General features: G+C 38.3%; 1 protein-coding gene across 4 annotated transcripts in view; it reads right to left on the bottom strand.

The window, feature by feature from the left end:
• Nucleotides 1–228: 228 nt before the first annotated feature.
• The window catches only part of ESF1 (ESF1 nucleolar pre-rRNA processing protein homolog), a 29,730-nt gene continuing 12,836 nt past the window's right edge, over nt 229–17,122 (bottom strand). For all 4 annotated transcript variants that reach the window (XM_030489105.1, XM_030489101.1, XM_030489102.1 and 1 more), the window contains exons 9-14: nt 16,073–16,234; nt 8,998–9,119; nt 7,586–7,676; nt 2,998–3,065; nt 1,979–2,125; nt 229–1,147 (exon numbers count right to left, since the gene is read on the bottom strand). In XM_030489105.1, coding sequence (XP_030344965.1) covers nt 848–1,147; nt 1,979–2,125; nt 2,998–3,065; nt 7,586–7,676; nt 8,998–9,119; nt 16,073–16,234 — 890 coding nt within the window. In that variant the 3' untranslated portion in view covers nt 229–847. The remainder of the gene's footprint in view (nt 1,148–1,978; nt 2,126–2,997; nt 3,066–7,585; nt 7,677–8,997; nt 9,120–16,072; nt 16,235–17,122) is intronic.

The following is a 17,122-nucleotide window of genomic DNA, read 5'->3' as shown; positions in this document are numbered from 1 at the left end:
AACAGATACCTGATATTCATCAGATACTGACACCTGTACTAAGATGGCCAAATTCTATCATCTAGATCTGCCTTTGACTTGTTGATTTAACACTTGCAACACTGGAAGACTTTGTGTAAGTGTGATGTTATATTAATGGGAATGCAATATCAATAGCAAAACAGTTCACTTTGACTTAATTTCATTTAGGCACAGAAGAAGAAAACACAACTAACTGCCCAAAATTCCTTTGGGCCAACTTGAACCATTTATTTCCAATATATATTAATGAAACACTTCTAAATGGCAATATTTCCATTAATTAGTTCTATTATCCAGGAAGTCTTCAAGTATTTAAAGGAGAAATTAATCAAGCACATATGTAATCTTTTAAAAACATACAAAAAACTATACAAAATGTCTTAATTTTTAGTTATATTACTACCTTCTTTATCAATAAGAGATATGTTTTACATACCTCTGTGGAATTAAAACCATTAACACCACTTCGTCTCAGCAATAAACCTCTGCAGAAGTGTTTTTCTTGTAAGTACAACCATAATTCTGACTACTTTTTGTAGCCATTTTCAGCATTTCTATTAAGAAATGGCATGATACAAAGCAAACCACCCCAAACCCATCAATTCCTTACTTACATGTTTTCAAGGTGTAGGTTTTTACTAATAGTACAATACAGTATTTGTGGTGGCAGAAGTAAAGTGTGTTTATTACTCTAGTTACTTCAAAACTCACCATCATAATTATGTGGCTTTTGGGGAAACTGTAGGTGGACAGGAATCAGAGCAGGCTGTAGTAACAGCAAGAAGAACTGAGACTGAAGTCAAGTCTGAGTAAAACCAAAGTTCAGTTATTTGAATTTCTGCTTTTTCCTTGCCTGAAACTCTTGGGTTTTATTTTTGACAGATTTTATTAGCATTGATAGGGCAGGATCTATGGCTTTCTTGGCAACCTCTTCTTTCTTTGCCGTCTTGTTCTCCTCCCCCTTGCTTGCCTCCTTAAGATCTTGCTCCTTTTCTTCTCTTCGTCGAGCTTTCTCTTCCAAGATCTTTTCTACTGCTTTTGTCTTCTTGAAATTTGGATCCGAAGGATCCAGGTTAAACAGGGGAGAAGTAAACATGGCTTGGAATCTTGTATCAGCAACATCTACCTGAAGGCAGAAGAGGAGTGTTTATTTTAGGTAACCTTTACCCATGATAGCAAAGCTTTTAAACACAATGAAGAAGTCATAGCTCATGAGATTGTTCACCATTCCTGGAACTGCTCCAGTTACAAAATCCCAGCAAGTGTGAAGTAGAGAGCCAGAAGGTACTATTGGTAAAACAGACAAGTGAATGCTTGTACAAATCCTGCATATGCCGCTGTCAGCAGACCAAGGAGAGGTTTGTTGTTGAGAACTGACCAGGATTGGATTTGGAACAACCAGTTGCCACACCAACTACCAGTGCATCCAGGAAAAAGCAGCGGATGGTCATAGTAGGTCATACTTTGAAAGGTACAGAGGCACCCATCTGTCAGCCTGACCCAATCTCAAGGGAAGAGTGTTGCCTACCAGGGGCTTGGATCAGAGATGTTGCTGAGAGGCTACCTATTCTAGGAAGTCCTACTATTACCCACTCCTAATGGTCCATGTGGGTGCCAGTGATATTGACAGCAGGAGTAGGATGAAAGCAGCAGTGGATAACAATAAGAACAAACATGCCAATACGTATTTTAGGTATTGGCATGTACCTAAAATACAAATGTACAAGGCCTCGCATAAATAGTGTCTTGTTGTCTTACACAGAGTTTGAATCTGTTCCCCTCAACATTCTATCAGAGTATTTCTTGCTTTTTGAAAACAGCCTGTAACTCCCTAAAGACGTAGACCTAGTTCTCCTCCTTCAGACAGAGAAAGATATGAAACCACCAAATTTGTCCTGAAAATAATTAACAATTTTGAGGCTCTATCTGAGCCTCAAAATCAAGAGTAGACCCTTACCTGGAAGTCATCTTCTACCAATTCTTTCTTTTTCATTAAAAGTTTCTTTTTCTTCTTGCTCAAATTCTGTTGTTCTACAATCTTTTTATAGTTAAAATGTTTTCTGGCGTCGTCCTCATCATCCATCATAAGTAGGGCCATTTCAGCCTGGTGCAAAACAAGAAAGTCCAGGTACACAATGAAATTAAGTTTTCCATGAAAAATAGAGCAGTAAATTCTGTATGAGTCTCCATACATATACATGAATTGGAATAGGGTTGTCAGGGCAGTATTGTTTCATCCATAACAACATTCTTCTAACGGTGAGGTGTAATATTATACACCTCAAATATTAATACAGTAGTTGATTTCCTTTTTATTACATGTAAAATAAATGCAAATACCCACATATTTGGGTACCCACATGAACTTCTAAACATACTAATAATCTAATCTGAAAATTGTACACCACAACTTAGAAATCAAAAATGGACACAATTTTATATTGATATTGAAATTAACATATGAATTTAATAAATGTATTTAGTTAAGTTGTTCTGAGAAAGAATTAAAAGCAAACATGCACTAGCAAACAATTCAATCTTCATGGTTAAAAGTCTAGAGGACAAAGTGTGAGCACACAAATGTTTCATACAATGCTGATGTTAAAAGTAAGCATCCGGCACTGCCCAACACACAAATGTACTGGGATAGCTTTAAAGCCAGAGGGAGCATCAGCTCAACCACTATGGCTTCTGTGCCCTTACATTTCAGTGATGCCTAACTCTGTTGAGCTGTGTTCAACTATTATCTTCCAGAAAGATTCCCTGGCATCATCTTAAGACATCAAGGCATGGACCAACGACCATCTACCATTCTTCTTGGGTAGTTTATGTTCCAAAAGCTCTCGCTATTAAAACCAGTTTTACTGTATTGCTGTCATATGGAATTTCATAGATCCATTCACAAACACGTAACAAGTATTTGCAGAATTCAGGCAATGCAACATCCATAATGCTCAACATTTTAACCCCCTTTACCTTCTGTTTTTCAACTTCATCTTCATCCTCTGAGGTACTTTCAACTGATTCTGGCTTCTTCTTTAAACCTAAGTGCAAACATAGGACATGCACACATTTATTCAAGCTGATGCATAAGAGCACAATTTCTCTATGAACAGAACCTGTAAGTGCATCTCATTTTCTTGTAATCAATACTTAAATGTTGGATGTGGAAAAAGGCTGAAAAGTTAAGAAAAACCAGCTAAAGCAATAAAAATCTGCTGAATATTTGTTCAATTTAAGGAGGCAGCAATATCCAAATGTCATAAACAAGTCAACAAAAAAAGAACAGTTAGAGAACATGTGTTTACTGGATTTCTCATCGAGCAGTAGAGAGAAGCATGACAACAGAGCAGGCAAACATAAGACATTACACCACTCCCATGGTGTTTTAAAAGAGAATCGGTTTATATACTCATAAATGTAATTGAAGAGTCCTGCAGTTCTCAAACTGTTCATTCTTTCTACTTGAGTAGACAATGTAGTAAATATTTCAGAATAAATAACAAATGTGTATCTCTGTATCCAGAGCAAAAGTTTGCCAGCTGAATAAGAGTGAAAAAAGTTTTTAAACTGTATAGGCAAGGCTAAAAGACCGTCTTGTGCTCGTAGCCATGCTAGCACAAAAACCCTTGCAAAATAGACCTGAACAGCATCACTGGATTGAAAATATGATTGACTGTTAAGACTGAATATTCTTCTGATGGAGCTCTCTTAGAATTGACTTGAGCTACAGAGTGCTGATTAGATAAGACAGAATGAATCATAACAGCTTAAGACATTAGTCAAACATAACTTTAATGAAAACAGACTTGTTTATAAATCCTACAAGATCAAATTATTCTCTTTGGAATGCCTGATCAAGAAGGAGCAGGAAAAGCAGAAGGTTTTCTGACCTGAACCACATACTCTGACCCTTGAGCTTGGAATTACATTCCCAGGCAATTTATTACAGTCCACTGGGGGTACTCTTAAGGAAGATATTTGGCTCCATTTTGTTAAGCCAGATTTGTAGTCAGACCAGAAACACAAACATGCCAGAAAAACGTCAAGTTATATCACTAAATATACTCTGGAACAGGACACATCTCTTGAAGAACAGTTTTTTCTCCCTTGACTATTCTCCTGAGTATTTCTAAATGGATTCCAAGCTGGAAATGGACTTCTAGAAGAAACAAACCACCACCATCAAAAAATAAACTATCCAGATGCGCAATGTCATCAGCTCAAGAACTGAACTGTTGATTTCGGAATTCCAGAAAATGTGCAGGAAAATCAGATTCAGATATAATATTATTACCTAACCTACACAATTAATGTGTGGAAGGGAGATACAAATGTCTATGTGAGACTTCAACAACTACGACATCTTTTGTGTCTTCCCAGAACTGGCTAAACTACAGAAAAGGAAACCGGGCACAGGTACATGAATTGGGGACAATGATTCTAGAAGTTAAATCAGTAAATCTCTCAGCTTTTCCACCCATCCCCCTAAGAAGGGCCCCTCAAGTCATCTTCCCTCCTCTTTCACTGTGTGTAATCACAGAAGTGAAGATAACTTATCTTCCTGCCTTCAAAGATTTCTGTTGCTGTAGATGAAAATGAACCAGGAGCTGGTATCAAACTAAGCTCTTTTCCATGAAAATAAATACATATATAAACCAAACTTTACTTCTTACTATGATACTACACAGCTAATAAACCAGCCTGGGACCTAAAAATCACTCTTAGCACTAAAGATTTTGCATCATACTGAAAACGGTTTGGTTTCAGAATTCATTAATGCATCGTTTTCTGTCTTTTTAATATACTCCTGACACTGTCCCACATACATTCTGGAAGGAAACTTCCCCCCACACTCTCACACTTTTTGCACACTTACAAATATAAAACCTAGAGTAAGAATCTTTCCCAAACTGATTGCAAACCCTCATATTTTTCCTAGCACCTAATCTCCACTGCCATCTTTTAATCATATTTCTTCCACCCACAGCAGCAGATACTTGTCTTCAATGCTATGCAGAACTGGTAGGTGCCACCAGCCAGTGAGAGAAGCTTCTAGTCTCTGCTGTAATCCCCTCCTCGAGCTGCCATTCGGCTCTTTGTCAGCTCAAGAATTTAGTTTGCAACATTCACTTTGCATGCCAACAACTTTCCAGTGCCAACAGTAAAAGCTAATCATCGTTTTGAGACTTCAAATACAGAGACCGACCACAGACCAAAGCCTCCTCTCACAAGACCTCTTATCTTTCTTACTCAGAAGCTTCAAAGTCAGTCTCAAAAGCCTTGCAAAGACAAACAGTAAATGAATCAGTAATACAGCTAAGACCTTTATCTTCCAAGTACAGGTTCTACAACTATACTCAGATTTTACTGTTAACATCTTATGTCTCCACAGTCGTGCTGTTATCTTCCAGCATTAAAAAGCCATCAATTCCTACATACATCATAAATTAGATTATGAGAAGACATCAAATGGTTTGGAACCTATAGGAGTTATGATAATGTGCAAAGACATGTAGCCCTTTTCCTCAACAAAGGATCAATAGAAACTATGTTTAATAGGCTAAAGCGTTCTGAAACTCTTCAGTGCTCTCCAAAAGCAGGACATTGCTCTCATGTTAATAAGCAATTCACTATTCAGCTATTAATCTTCCAACAGTTTAAGCTACAAAAGTCATTCTGTCTTACATGAACCTTTTCTGAGAAAAGGGAAACAAATGCAGTAAGACTGACACTGGCCAAGCCAAATGAAAGGCTTTGAAACAATACATTGTGCATCAATGTAAAACAGAAGTGACAAATGATTTTTTTTTCCTTGACAATATCAAACTAGAATCAAGCTTCTGAAACACAGCATCAAGGCTCATACATATGCAGCATTTTACATTTTAGCCTGGGGTTCTTTTGAAAAGCCACACAGGGATTATACACATGTGCAAAGCAAGCACTAAGAATATGCTGTACCTTGCCTCTCCCAAGATGAAGCATCCATGGTGTAAGAATCACTGCCTGCTTTACAAACAGTGTTCAGGAACAAGACAAAACTGATGAATATACACTCAAGTAGACTTCCCATCATTTCCAGGTTTCCTTTTGCAGCATTCAAATCTGTTAAGCCCTTTGTCTAACAGCTCCTTATGCTCTTGCTTTCCTTAAATTGCCTCAGCTTGTGAACAAGTACCTTACGCAAGACCCGTACACATGACAGTCAACAAGTGAATCCAGGATGGGTTCAAACACACTGCTGCAAACCCTAAGGCACTACTGCATCCTCACAGTTCCTGCTCTGGTCCACCTGAATCTATACCCTGTCATATGCTTTTCAGCATGATCTGAGATCATCTGCCAGCCAGTATAAGGGCAAAATTTCAATCCTTCAGAGGAATTGTGGAAGGCTTATGAAAAATTATCATCATTCCAGTTATTGCTGTACCCTAGATACGAAATTGGCAGAGTTACAGCCTTGTTCAAAGCAGATTGTAACCCATTTTCTCCAACTGCAGAAGCCAGCTGCACTTCAAAACAAACCCAGCTATGAGACAGAGGCTGTTTTGGGTAGACTTGGTGAAAGTCAAACACAATTGTGCTGCGTAATCATGGTTAAAATGTCAGCTGCCTTGCAGCCAACCACTGTGTTCTTCCTTTAAAACTTCTCCAGGGCTAGCCACATTCTGGTTTTCAGTAGATTATCAGTAAACTTGCAGACAAAAGCTTCATTTTCTTAACCTTTATGTGTATTAGTAAAATCCTCAGAGACTCCATGAGCACTGAAAGTCTATTCTCTTCATTATGGACAAGAATGTTTAAGAACCTGCAGATACAACCAGTCCCTGCTGAGCACCTCCATGACACAAACAACTTCTTATATAATGCAGAAGAAATCATTTTTTCAGAGATTTCACTATAATGTTGAAACATCAATCATTAGTATGAGAGTACTGACATAATCTTGCTATTAAGGAAAAATAAAGTGGAGGAAGGAATGGCATCTTTAAAATGAATTCTGAAATAACCTATATACCATTCACCAGGAAAGCATAGCCGAAAACAGCATTGCATGACACCTTAAATCATGGTATTTTCTATAAAACATGGATAAGTAGTAAAAATGTGTTTCAGACTAAAAGAAAACTGATTTCTTCTGAAAGACAACTTTATGATGCAAATACATTTGACATTTTTGTAATTGATCCAAACTTCAAAGGGTCCCACACATAACTGGCTCCTCCTATAAAACAGGAAGCAGGCTTCGAAGGCAATGAAGTTCTTTTCTCTGGAATATTTAGGGGAGCAGATGGTCACCTTGTTTTTAACAGCCACCCCCAGAAATTGGCTACGTAATGGTCTCTAGTGAAAGCTAAGAGAACTATGTTCCCTACCATTCCACGTGTCACAATATGCATCATTTCACAAGAACAGCACCTGCAATTTTAGGCCAATGACACCTCCTTTATTTCATTCTGAACATGCTACCTCTGCATTTACTCTAGCCTGACTTTGTTTCGAAAGCTCATTATTTAAAGGAAGGGCAGATTTCTTCCTGAAGTCATTTGTCTTGACCCACCTGTTTTCTCAAGTTCTTCAGCAAAATATGGGTCGTTGAGATCAACGTCAGATGGAAGTTCATCCTCACTCTCTTCTTTCTCAGCAGTAGCCTGTAAGAAAGCACAAACATTGTTTCAATCAACATAAACTACTAAAGTTTCACTGGAATAAGATGTTCCTTCTGTTAGTAACTATGAAGGTGAAAACTGAAATACTTTATGCTGAACATCATAAAACTAGGATGCACTAAAAATTCTTAGTAAAGACAAACCAACTATTTAAAATCTGTTCCACAGATTGAGAGCTTTTTATGTACCTGAAGAAGGGCTATTTACATACTCCAAGGAGCTTTATTAGATGCACCCACAAACTGTGATGCACTAGCTAACCACACCAACAAATGACAGGATCACAGCATTGTTATATCCTTACTTTATGTTCCACAAAAACTCTACATGGGGAAAAACTGGAGCAAGGAGCTTCATTTTGTGCTCCAAAACTCAAAAAGCCTGAGTCTGGACTGGAAGTATTGTGTTGTACGCCTTGCCCCTTAATTTATCAGACTGAACAAGAATATTATGGTAGCAATAAGTTGCTCTACTACCTGACAGTGCTACTGACTGTAGTCAGAGCACTCTTCTTCTGTAAGGTTTAAGAAGTTCCTCATCAAATGCCACTTAAAACTAACAGGAATTCACTGCGTAATTCGAGTTGTTTTTAAGAGTAATCCCTATATTATCTGCAACGTGAATTATATTCATAGTAATTTAAGAATTTAAGGAAGCTAGATTCTGTATGCCACATGCTTTTTTTCCCTAGCATATGCATAAACATTTATCTCCCTATTTCTGCACACCAGTGCCACAGGAGTCTTCACACTGACCTTCCGTGTGTAGAAAGACGAAGCAACAGCAATTTTCACGTTACTACAGGACCATTTTGTTATTCATACCCAGAACTTTGCTCTTGCAACTTGAAATTTGAATAGTCCTTTGTGGCTATTAATTCTTTGATGTTACAGCTTTGAGAAACAAGCCTGTATTATTTTAGGCTAAAAATGTGCAAAACTACAATTATCATTATCATAATAACTTTGATAGACATTCAGTAGCAAAAAGACCTTCCTAATGCATTCAGAAACATTAACTGAAAACCAACTGTTATGACTCATTTATCTTTAAAGCAACACAAGTAGATAAATGGAATTTTGTGTAAAGTATGTGTAAGATCAGTAGTATTCTGAACATGCTTTTGCTCTGTAAATTTAATGAGACACTCTCAGTCTTTCCACATGAGTGACCACTGCACATTCTAAACTTCAAATAGTACTGGAAGCTATCCAACTTTTTGTTTATCCAAAATAAACAATAGCAGCAACTTAAGAAGCCAAACAAACAACAACTCCCCCCAAGTGGCCAAAGCAATCATTACCTTTCTCTTTTTTTTAAGGATTCTTTTTTCTTTCTTCTTCTCCAGGAATTTTTCCCATGGAGTTAGGTTATCCTTTCCTTCCAACCTGTTTTTTACCATTTCTTCAGCGCTTTCTTTGAGGCCTAGAACAAAAAAAAATAATAAGTTAAAGAAACAAGATGAATCTGACTTTTTAAAATCAACTGCTTTCTCCTTTGTAAAAGGATAATCTAGTTTTTCTTTAACAAGCCTGTGAAAACAACAAAAATATTGCTTAAAACATCATCTTTATAAATAAGATACATGATGTGTTTTTCCAAATAAAACATTCCTTCAGTAATAAATGATACCAGAGTCAGAAGAGCTTGCTTATGTGACATCTGATTCCCAATGTTCTTGCTGTTCCTCAGAAAGGTCGCCTCTCCAGACATTAGAATGTGCAGTCTACAGATGCCATTTTTTAAGAACAAGAAGTAACACAATAAAAATAACAAGAGACATACACAGAGCCCTTATATTTAATGTACCTTACTATAATTAGTTAAGAGTCACAAAACCACTTTGAATACAGTCCAGATATTCCCTTCCCTGTGCAGGTGGTGAGGCACTGAACAGGCTGCCCAAAGAAGTGGTAAATGCTCCATCCCTGGCAGTGTTCAAGGCCAGGTTGGACGGGGCTTGGAGCAATCTGCTCTAGTGGAAGGTGTCCCTGCCCATGACAGGGGGGCTGGAATTAGATGATCTAAAGGTCCCTTCCAACCCAAACCATTCTGTGATTCTATGATTCTATCAGAATATAGAGTCATCTCACAGCTGGCTTGAACCTCCATAGTTCGTGCTCTCCATTTCACACAGATAGCATCTGGTGATAGGGTTGCTATAAATAGCATCTCCATTGCTGAAACTTTGCCTCAGTGATAACACTATGACAATTCTGGAGTATCTCTGATGACCCATGTATTTTTTTGTCTGTCTGTAAAAGAGAACAATAAGCTATTATTTGAATGAATTTAAAGTAAAAATAAAACCACAGCTAGAAAGCACCGGACAATGTAAATAAACCCCCCAAATAATTTCCTGCATTAAGTACTAATGTCACAACACGACATGCATTAAGTTAGACAAGTTAGAGAAGTTAGCTATCTAGCTTTTTAAAGCTAGCTTTTTAAAGCTATTTAGTACCAGCCTGCTTTAACAACAGAAAACTATCTACACTTAAAAAACTGACTTGCCTTGCAACACACTGGAGCAGAGTTCAGTGGCAGAAAGACAGAATCAACTTTCCTGGCAGGAGGTTACAGCCTGAGCAGTGAAGTATTTTTCTCCTACCTGTAACTCCTTGCTTCATTTACTACACACTTTTGTTTTGAAACTTCTGTAACAAATGAGTCGGATATCCTATAGTTCACATCCTCTTTAATGACATTTTGGTAGCATGTAGGAATCATTTCTGCTTCCCCGTCCAAGCCTGATATCTGCCATCTCTTCCCCAATTCTATTTGTCCTAATGGTCTCCCTTCAGCATTCCCTTCTCTCCAGCCCAGCCCAGCCCTCACCTTACCAAAATCCTACCCTCCCACCCAACATACCAGTTTTAGTGGTTGGAAATCATATTTGGACCTCTCCAGATGTCCTAGACTAGATCCCATTCTTTCTCCCAACTCCCAGGTTTCTCAGTTGGCCAGTCCCTGCTCCTCATCATTCCTTCCAGCTCTCCACAGTAATGAGGAACTGAAAACAGAGTTCATCATGGAAAAAGTGGGCAACTTTCATAGACAGTTCTGCCCGTCCTCAGAAAAGCAGAACTGCAAACACCAATTCCTGCTCTTGTGTTTGTCGACACTCCAAAAATAATTCAAAGGCTGGAGAGCTGGTTACAACATGTCTGAAACACGAAGTGTGGACAAGATCTAAAACTGTGCCTTATAGGAAGAGAAGAGTGGAGCAGAAAGAAAAGATAAAGCATCCTTCTGCTATCCTGGAATAAAGGCAGAGTTAAAAGCAAGTGGCAAACTGTTACAACCACAAAAATTGAGTACAAAACCAGGAAACCAATGCAGAGCCATGATAAAGGAAGGATATTGTATAGGTTCACTAAAACTGTGCCACTAAGAAACCCTCTCGTACAACAAGAACAAATATTTAGTTATTTCCAACTGTACACCTCTTCATCTCCAAAGTCAACGAAAGCAGAGTCACCAGCTTCCCAGAAACTGAACTACCATTACTTTGGATATTATTTTGCAGTACTTTTGTGGAAAAAATGACTGGTCAGGTTAGCAACCTTGTAGATTTTCTCTTAAGACAGTAAATACTGGACTAAAAAAATGTATGTCACATCTCCAGAACGAGAGAGATCCAAAATCTCAAAGGAGGTTACAAGATTTCTGATTTATTTGCCTGGAAAATAGAATCATTTGATCCATCTGGCACAGAAGGACTTGGAAGAAAATACAGCCCTTTCTTGTGGTATTTGGCAGTCTCATGAAAGACATTAGAGTTTCTCCACAGATTAGAATGGCTCAGAAACTACTGTCCAGACCACTTCCCGAGAATCAGAGTGTATTTAAGTGGTCAAAAGGCTTTTGATTGCAGAAGGGGGAAAGCAATTGTCTACTTTAGGTAGGATTATTAACCAGCCATAGAAACAGGTAATTTATATCCTTATTGATGTCAGGTTTTTTAGAATAAATGAATCACACTCATTTTATTTAATCTTCACAAATAAGGGCCAAGAAAAGAGGGGGGAAAAGGTCATAATCACAGATGGGTTTGGTTCGGAAGGGACCTTAAAAGATCATCTAGTTCCCACCCCCTGCCACAGGCACGGACACCTTCCACTAGAGCAGGTTGCTCCAAGACCTGTCCAACCTGGCCTTGAACACTGCCAGGGATGGGGCAGCCACAGCTTCTCTGGGCACCCTGTGCCAGTTTTGACCTTTAGCCTTATCTGAGCTAAAGGATTAGAAGTGTAATAGATACTACACCAAACCTAAATATATTGCTTCTCACACTGGCGGGAGAGTGAGTGAGGGTGGGCAGGCCAGGATTTGTACTACTCTAACCACGAAGTTTTGAAAACGTTTGAAAGTTTAACAGCATTCAACTGTCCCAACTATTAGAAGCTAAGAAGATATTTCGTAGCTCTATTCTCCGGAAATCTAAATAAGCAAGTTCATCTTGCATGTAATGTCTTACCAGAAGAACGAAACACTGTTGCAGGTAGCTAAAAATAATGACAGACATTAGAAACAACATCAGAATTCGTTGCTCCTAAAGATGAGACATCCCAAGCCAAGACAGTTCTCCTAACATAGTATAACTACCTGAAAAAAACCCCAGCACACTTAGCTGCTAAGATGTCAAGTGTGAAGCACTGCAGTGCTGAGCACACACTGCTTCGTGCTGCAAGAGGTAAGACTGCTTCAGTCAGAGGACATACTAAGCAATGATATAGATTAAGATATATATTCCATATGAGCACTCTTTAGCTCCATATCATCTGTAACAACTTACAGTTGGGGGTTACTACGCGCTTTACAGAGATACGATTGCTTGCTGTTCTACTTCTGATGACAACAGGTTTTAAGTTTTCCTTTAAGCCTAGCTGAATATTTACATCTCATTCTTCCCAAAGGAAGAATTGTTAAGTCCAATAAGAAGAAAAAAAAGTATGAAAACCTGGCTGCATATCAGCAAGAAATGCAGTTGTGGTCTTCTCCCTCTTCACCTTCCAAAGGGAGTTTTGGGAGCTGTATAAGGATGCATAGTAATTGTTGCTCAAATCAGATATGATTAAGAAAACAGATGGATGTTTAAATATAACACTGATTTTGTGCCTAAAAGAAACAGACCAAAGAGAGTTGGAACTACATCTGATTTATTTTTGCTGGCACTGTGGTTTATTTAAAACTATTATGATTCAAGAATAACTGAATCATTCACAAAGTATGCTTTCTATAACCACGCGTGCCAAAACTCAAATTCTCAATTTGATTCAAATCTCTGCCTTTCAATTGAAAAACTTCCTAGATTTAACTGTTGTAACCCTCTCTATAGTCAACATTTGGGCAGCAGATTAAGGCAAAGCTTGATAATAAAAATATTTCAACAGACAAACTAGTTGTGAAAAAATTAAGGAGCCTTAAGAGATTACAACAAAAACTATTCTTGAATTCCCTGAATGCTCCAAGTGAACATAATTAAATTGTTTTGGAATTTCAATAAGCACATTTGTTCAAGAAAAACACAACATCATAACTAATGTACTTCTCTCCTAAGGGAACAGTCTCAACTGCGTCTATATTGCCAGAGCTATAAACTACTGTTCAGCATGTGCTGACTATGCTCCACAGTAAAAAAATAATATATATATACATATGTAAGAAAAATAAATCTCCTTTTCAGGTGTGCAGGACTTCCTCTCCAAGTGCAGCCTGAAATCAGTAATGACTAAAGTGTTGCCATACATTAGACTGGAAAGCAAAGTTAAAACACTCGTTTTCACTTTCAGGACTTGGACAAAAACATATTCCAGGGACTAAGAGTGGTATTGACAGACCTCCTGGAGGGGAATAGTCTAACTAGCAAAGGCAAGTGAACACTTCCATGATTTCCAGAACCTCTGTTCATTGATAATACTCTAACTTTTTTAGGGTAAGAAATGAGGAAACGCTAACATACACTGCAAAATCATAGCTGCTAAACTGACATCAAATACTATAAACTACCACTGCAAACTTCACATACACGTTCAACCCATCATTACATGAACAAACCTGAGCCAGAGCACAGGCATCCAACTGACTTGCAACAAAGTCAGTCATATTTATCAGGATAGGGTGTTTTGTTTGTTCATTTTGGGTTTGTTTGTTGGTGGGTTTTCTTCCCATCCTTTCCATCCCTCCCTCAACGGAGATGAGGATATAGCAAAAGTCATGGGAGCCCCACAAGAAGGTGCAGTAAGGAAGGGGTTGGACCAGATGTAAGACGGAACAAATCCAATTCTCTAAAGTCAAGTTCCATTGTAAAGAAACAGGGAGCCCATGTATTAGGAAACTGGATTCCATCTCTACTACACTTCCTAAATGTTAATATAATTTACTTGTAACATGCAAGGCAGTTTTAAGAGGCAGAGCCTTTCAGAAAACTTCTTGCTCAACCTGTGCAAGGGAGACTACAGAGAGTTTCCTTTAGTCTCTCTTAAAACAATTTCCCATCTACTCTTATGCATGGTTTGCCCTAGATTTCTAACTATGTCACCACATTATGTTGCTTAGACTTTTTTATGTTAGAGGACTTCATTCATATGATTTGCAAGATTCTTTGGAAGAAAGAGTGTATAACAAACAAACAAACAAACAAACAAACGTGTTTTGTAAATCAACACAAAAAATGGGAGCTTTTCTGATTGTTCAAACAATGCCTGGTCTATATAAGTACAGAACACATTCCCAGCAGCAATTGTTTCGACTGAAGGTTGAAAACCTTTCCACCTTCAGCCTAAAAAGTGGCAACAAAAAAATCTTTGTAAAAATCTTATAATAGCTACTTATGTATGAAGCTGATTTGCCTTGACTGCTCATGGCACAATGAATTAAAGCTACCAAGTGAGTAGCATCAAGAAAGCAAATAGTGCCACAGTGTGGACAGATGAAGTAAACCATGACGGTACAGCTGTGTTAGCAACCATTGCCCAGTCGCACATGATATACATGGTTTCTCTAACAGGTTTTGGGAGAATTCATGCGGGAAATGACTGGAATTATATAAGCACAACTGAAAACACACAACTGTTTTTAACGCCAGTGTATACTTTTGAATACAGATCTTACTAAGAGCTAGGAATAAAACACTTCCATTCAGTTCAGTGACTCGGTACAGAACAGAATAGGATTTAAGAAGCGAGCATTTATATTCCACAGAAGTTACCTAAGTGAATTCAGAATAATATTAGTGTATATATCATATAATTACATACTGCATTCCCATCTGGAATTAAACCATCAGCGGTGAAGGGGCTGGATTCTAGTGTATCTCTGGTCTCAGTATATACAGAAACAGATCAGGCTGTGTCCTTACGTAGCCTGCAGTGCTACATCTACTGAGCCAACACAGCACCTTGCTGCCCCTGAAGAAGTAATGTCACATATCTCTAGTCTTTGGAATGCATAATTCAACCTTCTGAGCGTTCGCCAAATGCTTCCATTTGCCTATCATCTGACTTGTAAACTCAGTGAAAAAGACCCATAGTTTTAGATCTTTTGCAGAGTAGCTCTGTCATTTTAGCAAACAAAATCAAGCTTGCAAAGATATCGAACAAGTCCCAGGGCTGGTACAGGCAGTCAGAACGAGCCCTGGGTCAGCATCAAGGACAAGAGGCGACAGTGAAAACCCTTCCCTTTGTGGATGTAGCGAGTTGTTAAACTGGCCCATTAGAACTCAGAGAAAGCACACACATGCACAAAACACCAAAATCAGTCTGAATGTCTTTTAATCATAAAGGGAAAAAACCCAGCCCTTGGTTTTCAGATCTCAGGGTGAGTTCTGCTGGGATGCTGTATGGTGAAGTTACTTTTAATTTCCAGATGAAAATCTGGATGTCACTGTCCCCCAACTTTTCTTCCTGGCCGCTTTCTCTCACAGAGCAGTCTCACTGGAAGCTCAGACTTCTCCCTTCTGTGTTCCCCCACATCTTCAGCATTATGTAAGCAAGATTTTCAAACTACTCTCCTCTAATTTTATGCTGTTTCCAAATCATACTGGTTTGCATTTTTAAAAGTGCAGGTATGTTTTATGACTCTATGGCAAACACACAAATGCTATTCAAGAAAAATCTATGAAGCGATGAATGAAAAAACAAGCTCACTAAAAAACTGGCAAAAAATAAACTACAAAGAGAAGCTCACTGCTGAGGAACTGAGTTGAGTCATATTATTTCTTCTATTTCCCGCATGGTAATCCATCTGGATTTAAATTTATGGGGAAAAAAGGTCAGTTTCTACTCCTATAAATCCAACACCTTACAATATATCCCTGTTAACAGGCCAACACTGCATATCCTCCAAGGCAGTAAAAGAAAAAAAATAAAGCTTACCTGGAATCCATTTAACCTCCATTCCTATATCCTTTTCTTCCTGTTTTTTCTCTTTTTCTTGGATACTTTGCAAAAGTTGTCTGTACTTGGCAATTTGCTCTTCATCATCTTTTTGGCTTTTCCTGGGTTTGTCATCTACCATTTCATGAGCTACGTCACCATCTAGAAATTGAGAGTAAAGCTATCACAGCCAGTTTCAAGAAAGTGATCAGTTGAAGTTAATGTTCAGGGAACACAACTAAGGCACACACATGGTGGCATTCTGCTTTGAAGACCGAGAAGAAAAATAAGCCATTTTGTTGTTTCTTCTTCCTAGTGTCATGTGAAATGAAAAGTAAAGCTATACTGGATGGGAAATGAAATAATCCTTAAGCTAAGTAAGGCTCTTTTGAAAATGGGTAAGTAAGGGGCTACCAATTTGTATTTATCACTGATTTTGCTAGGAGAAATTTAAGTGACAATGTATATTGTCATACTTTCCCATTTAGATAAAACATGCATTTCTTAGTTTTAAAACAAACGTTCAACATCACCTTCAAATAAACCCTTAAGAGCCTTTTCATTCTGTAAGCAAATAAAGAACACTTGACAACAGCTGCAAGAAAGGAAAAGTGAGCTGAATACATTGCCAAAGGTTGTTCAGAGTTCAAATAACCTTGTCACTAGCTTTCAACTATCATGCTGCATTGCACAACATGAGGAACCACTTTCTGATGGATATTAAGGCAGCAATGCTTTCTGCCAGTAGCTTGTTCAAAGACTTTTTGAACAAAACACACAAAAAGCCCAGAAAGCCAACCATATCCTGGGCTACATCATAAAGAGCATGACCAGCCAGTTAAAGGAGGTGATCCTGCCCCTCTACTCTGCTCTCGAGACCCCACTTGGAGTATTGTGTACAGTTCTGGTATCCTCAACATTAGAAGGACTTGAGCTGTTGGAGCAAGTCCAGAGGAGGGCACAAGGATGATCAAGGGGCTGGAGCACCTCCCGTATGAAGACAGGCTGAGAAAGTTGGGGCTGTTCAGCCTGGAGAAGAGAAGCTGCGTG

Source organism: Strigops habroptila, chromosome 6, assembly GCF_004027225.2.
Source record: "Strigops habroptila isolate Jane chromosome 6, bStrHab1.2.pri, whole genome shotgun sequence".
NCBI classification, from domain to species: domain Eukaryota; kingdom Metazoa; phylum Chordata; class Aves; order Psittaciformes; family Psittacidae; genus Strigops; species Strigops habroptila.
The sequence above is the reverse complement of the archived record's forward strand: the minus strand, read 5'-3'. Positions and strand labels throughout refer to the sequence as shown.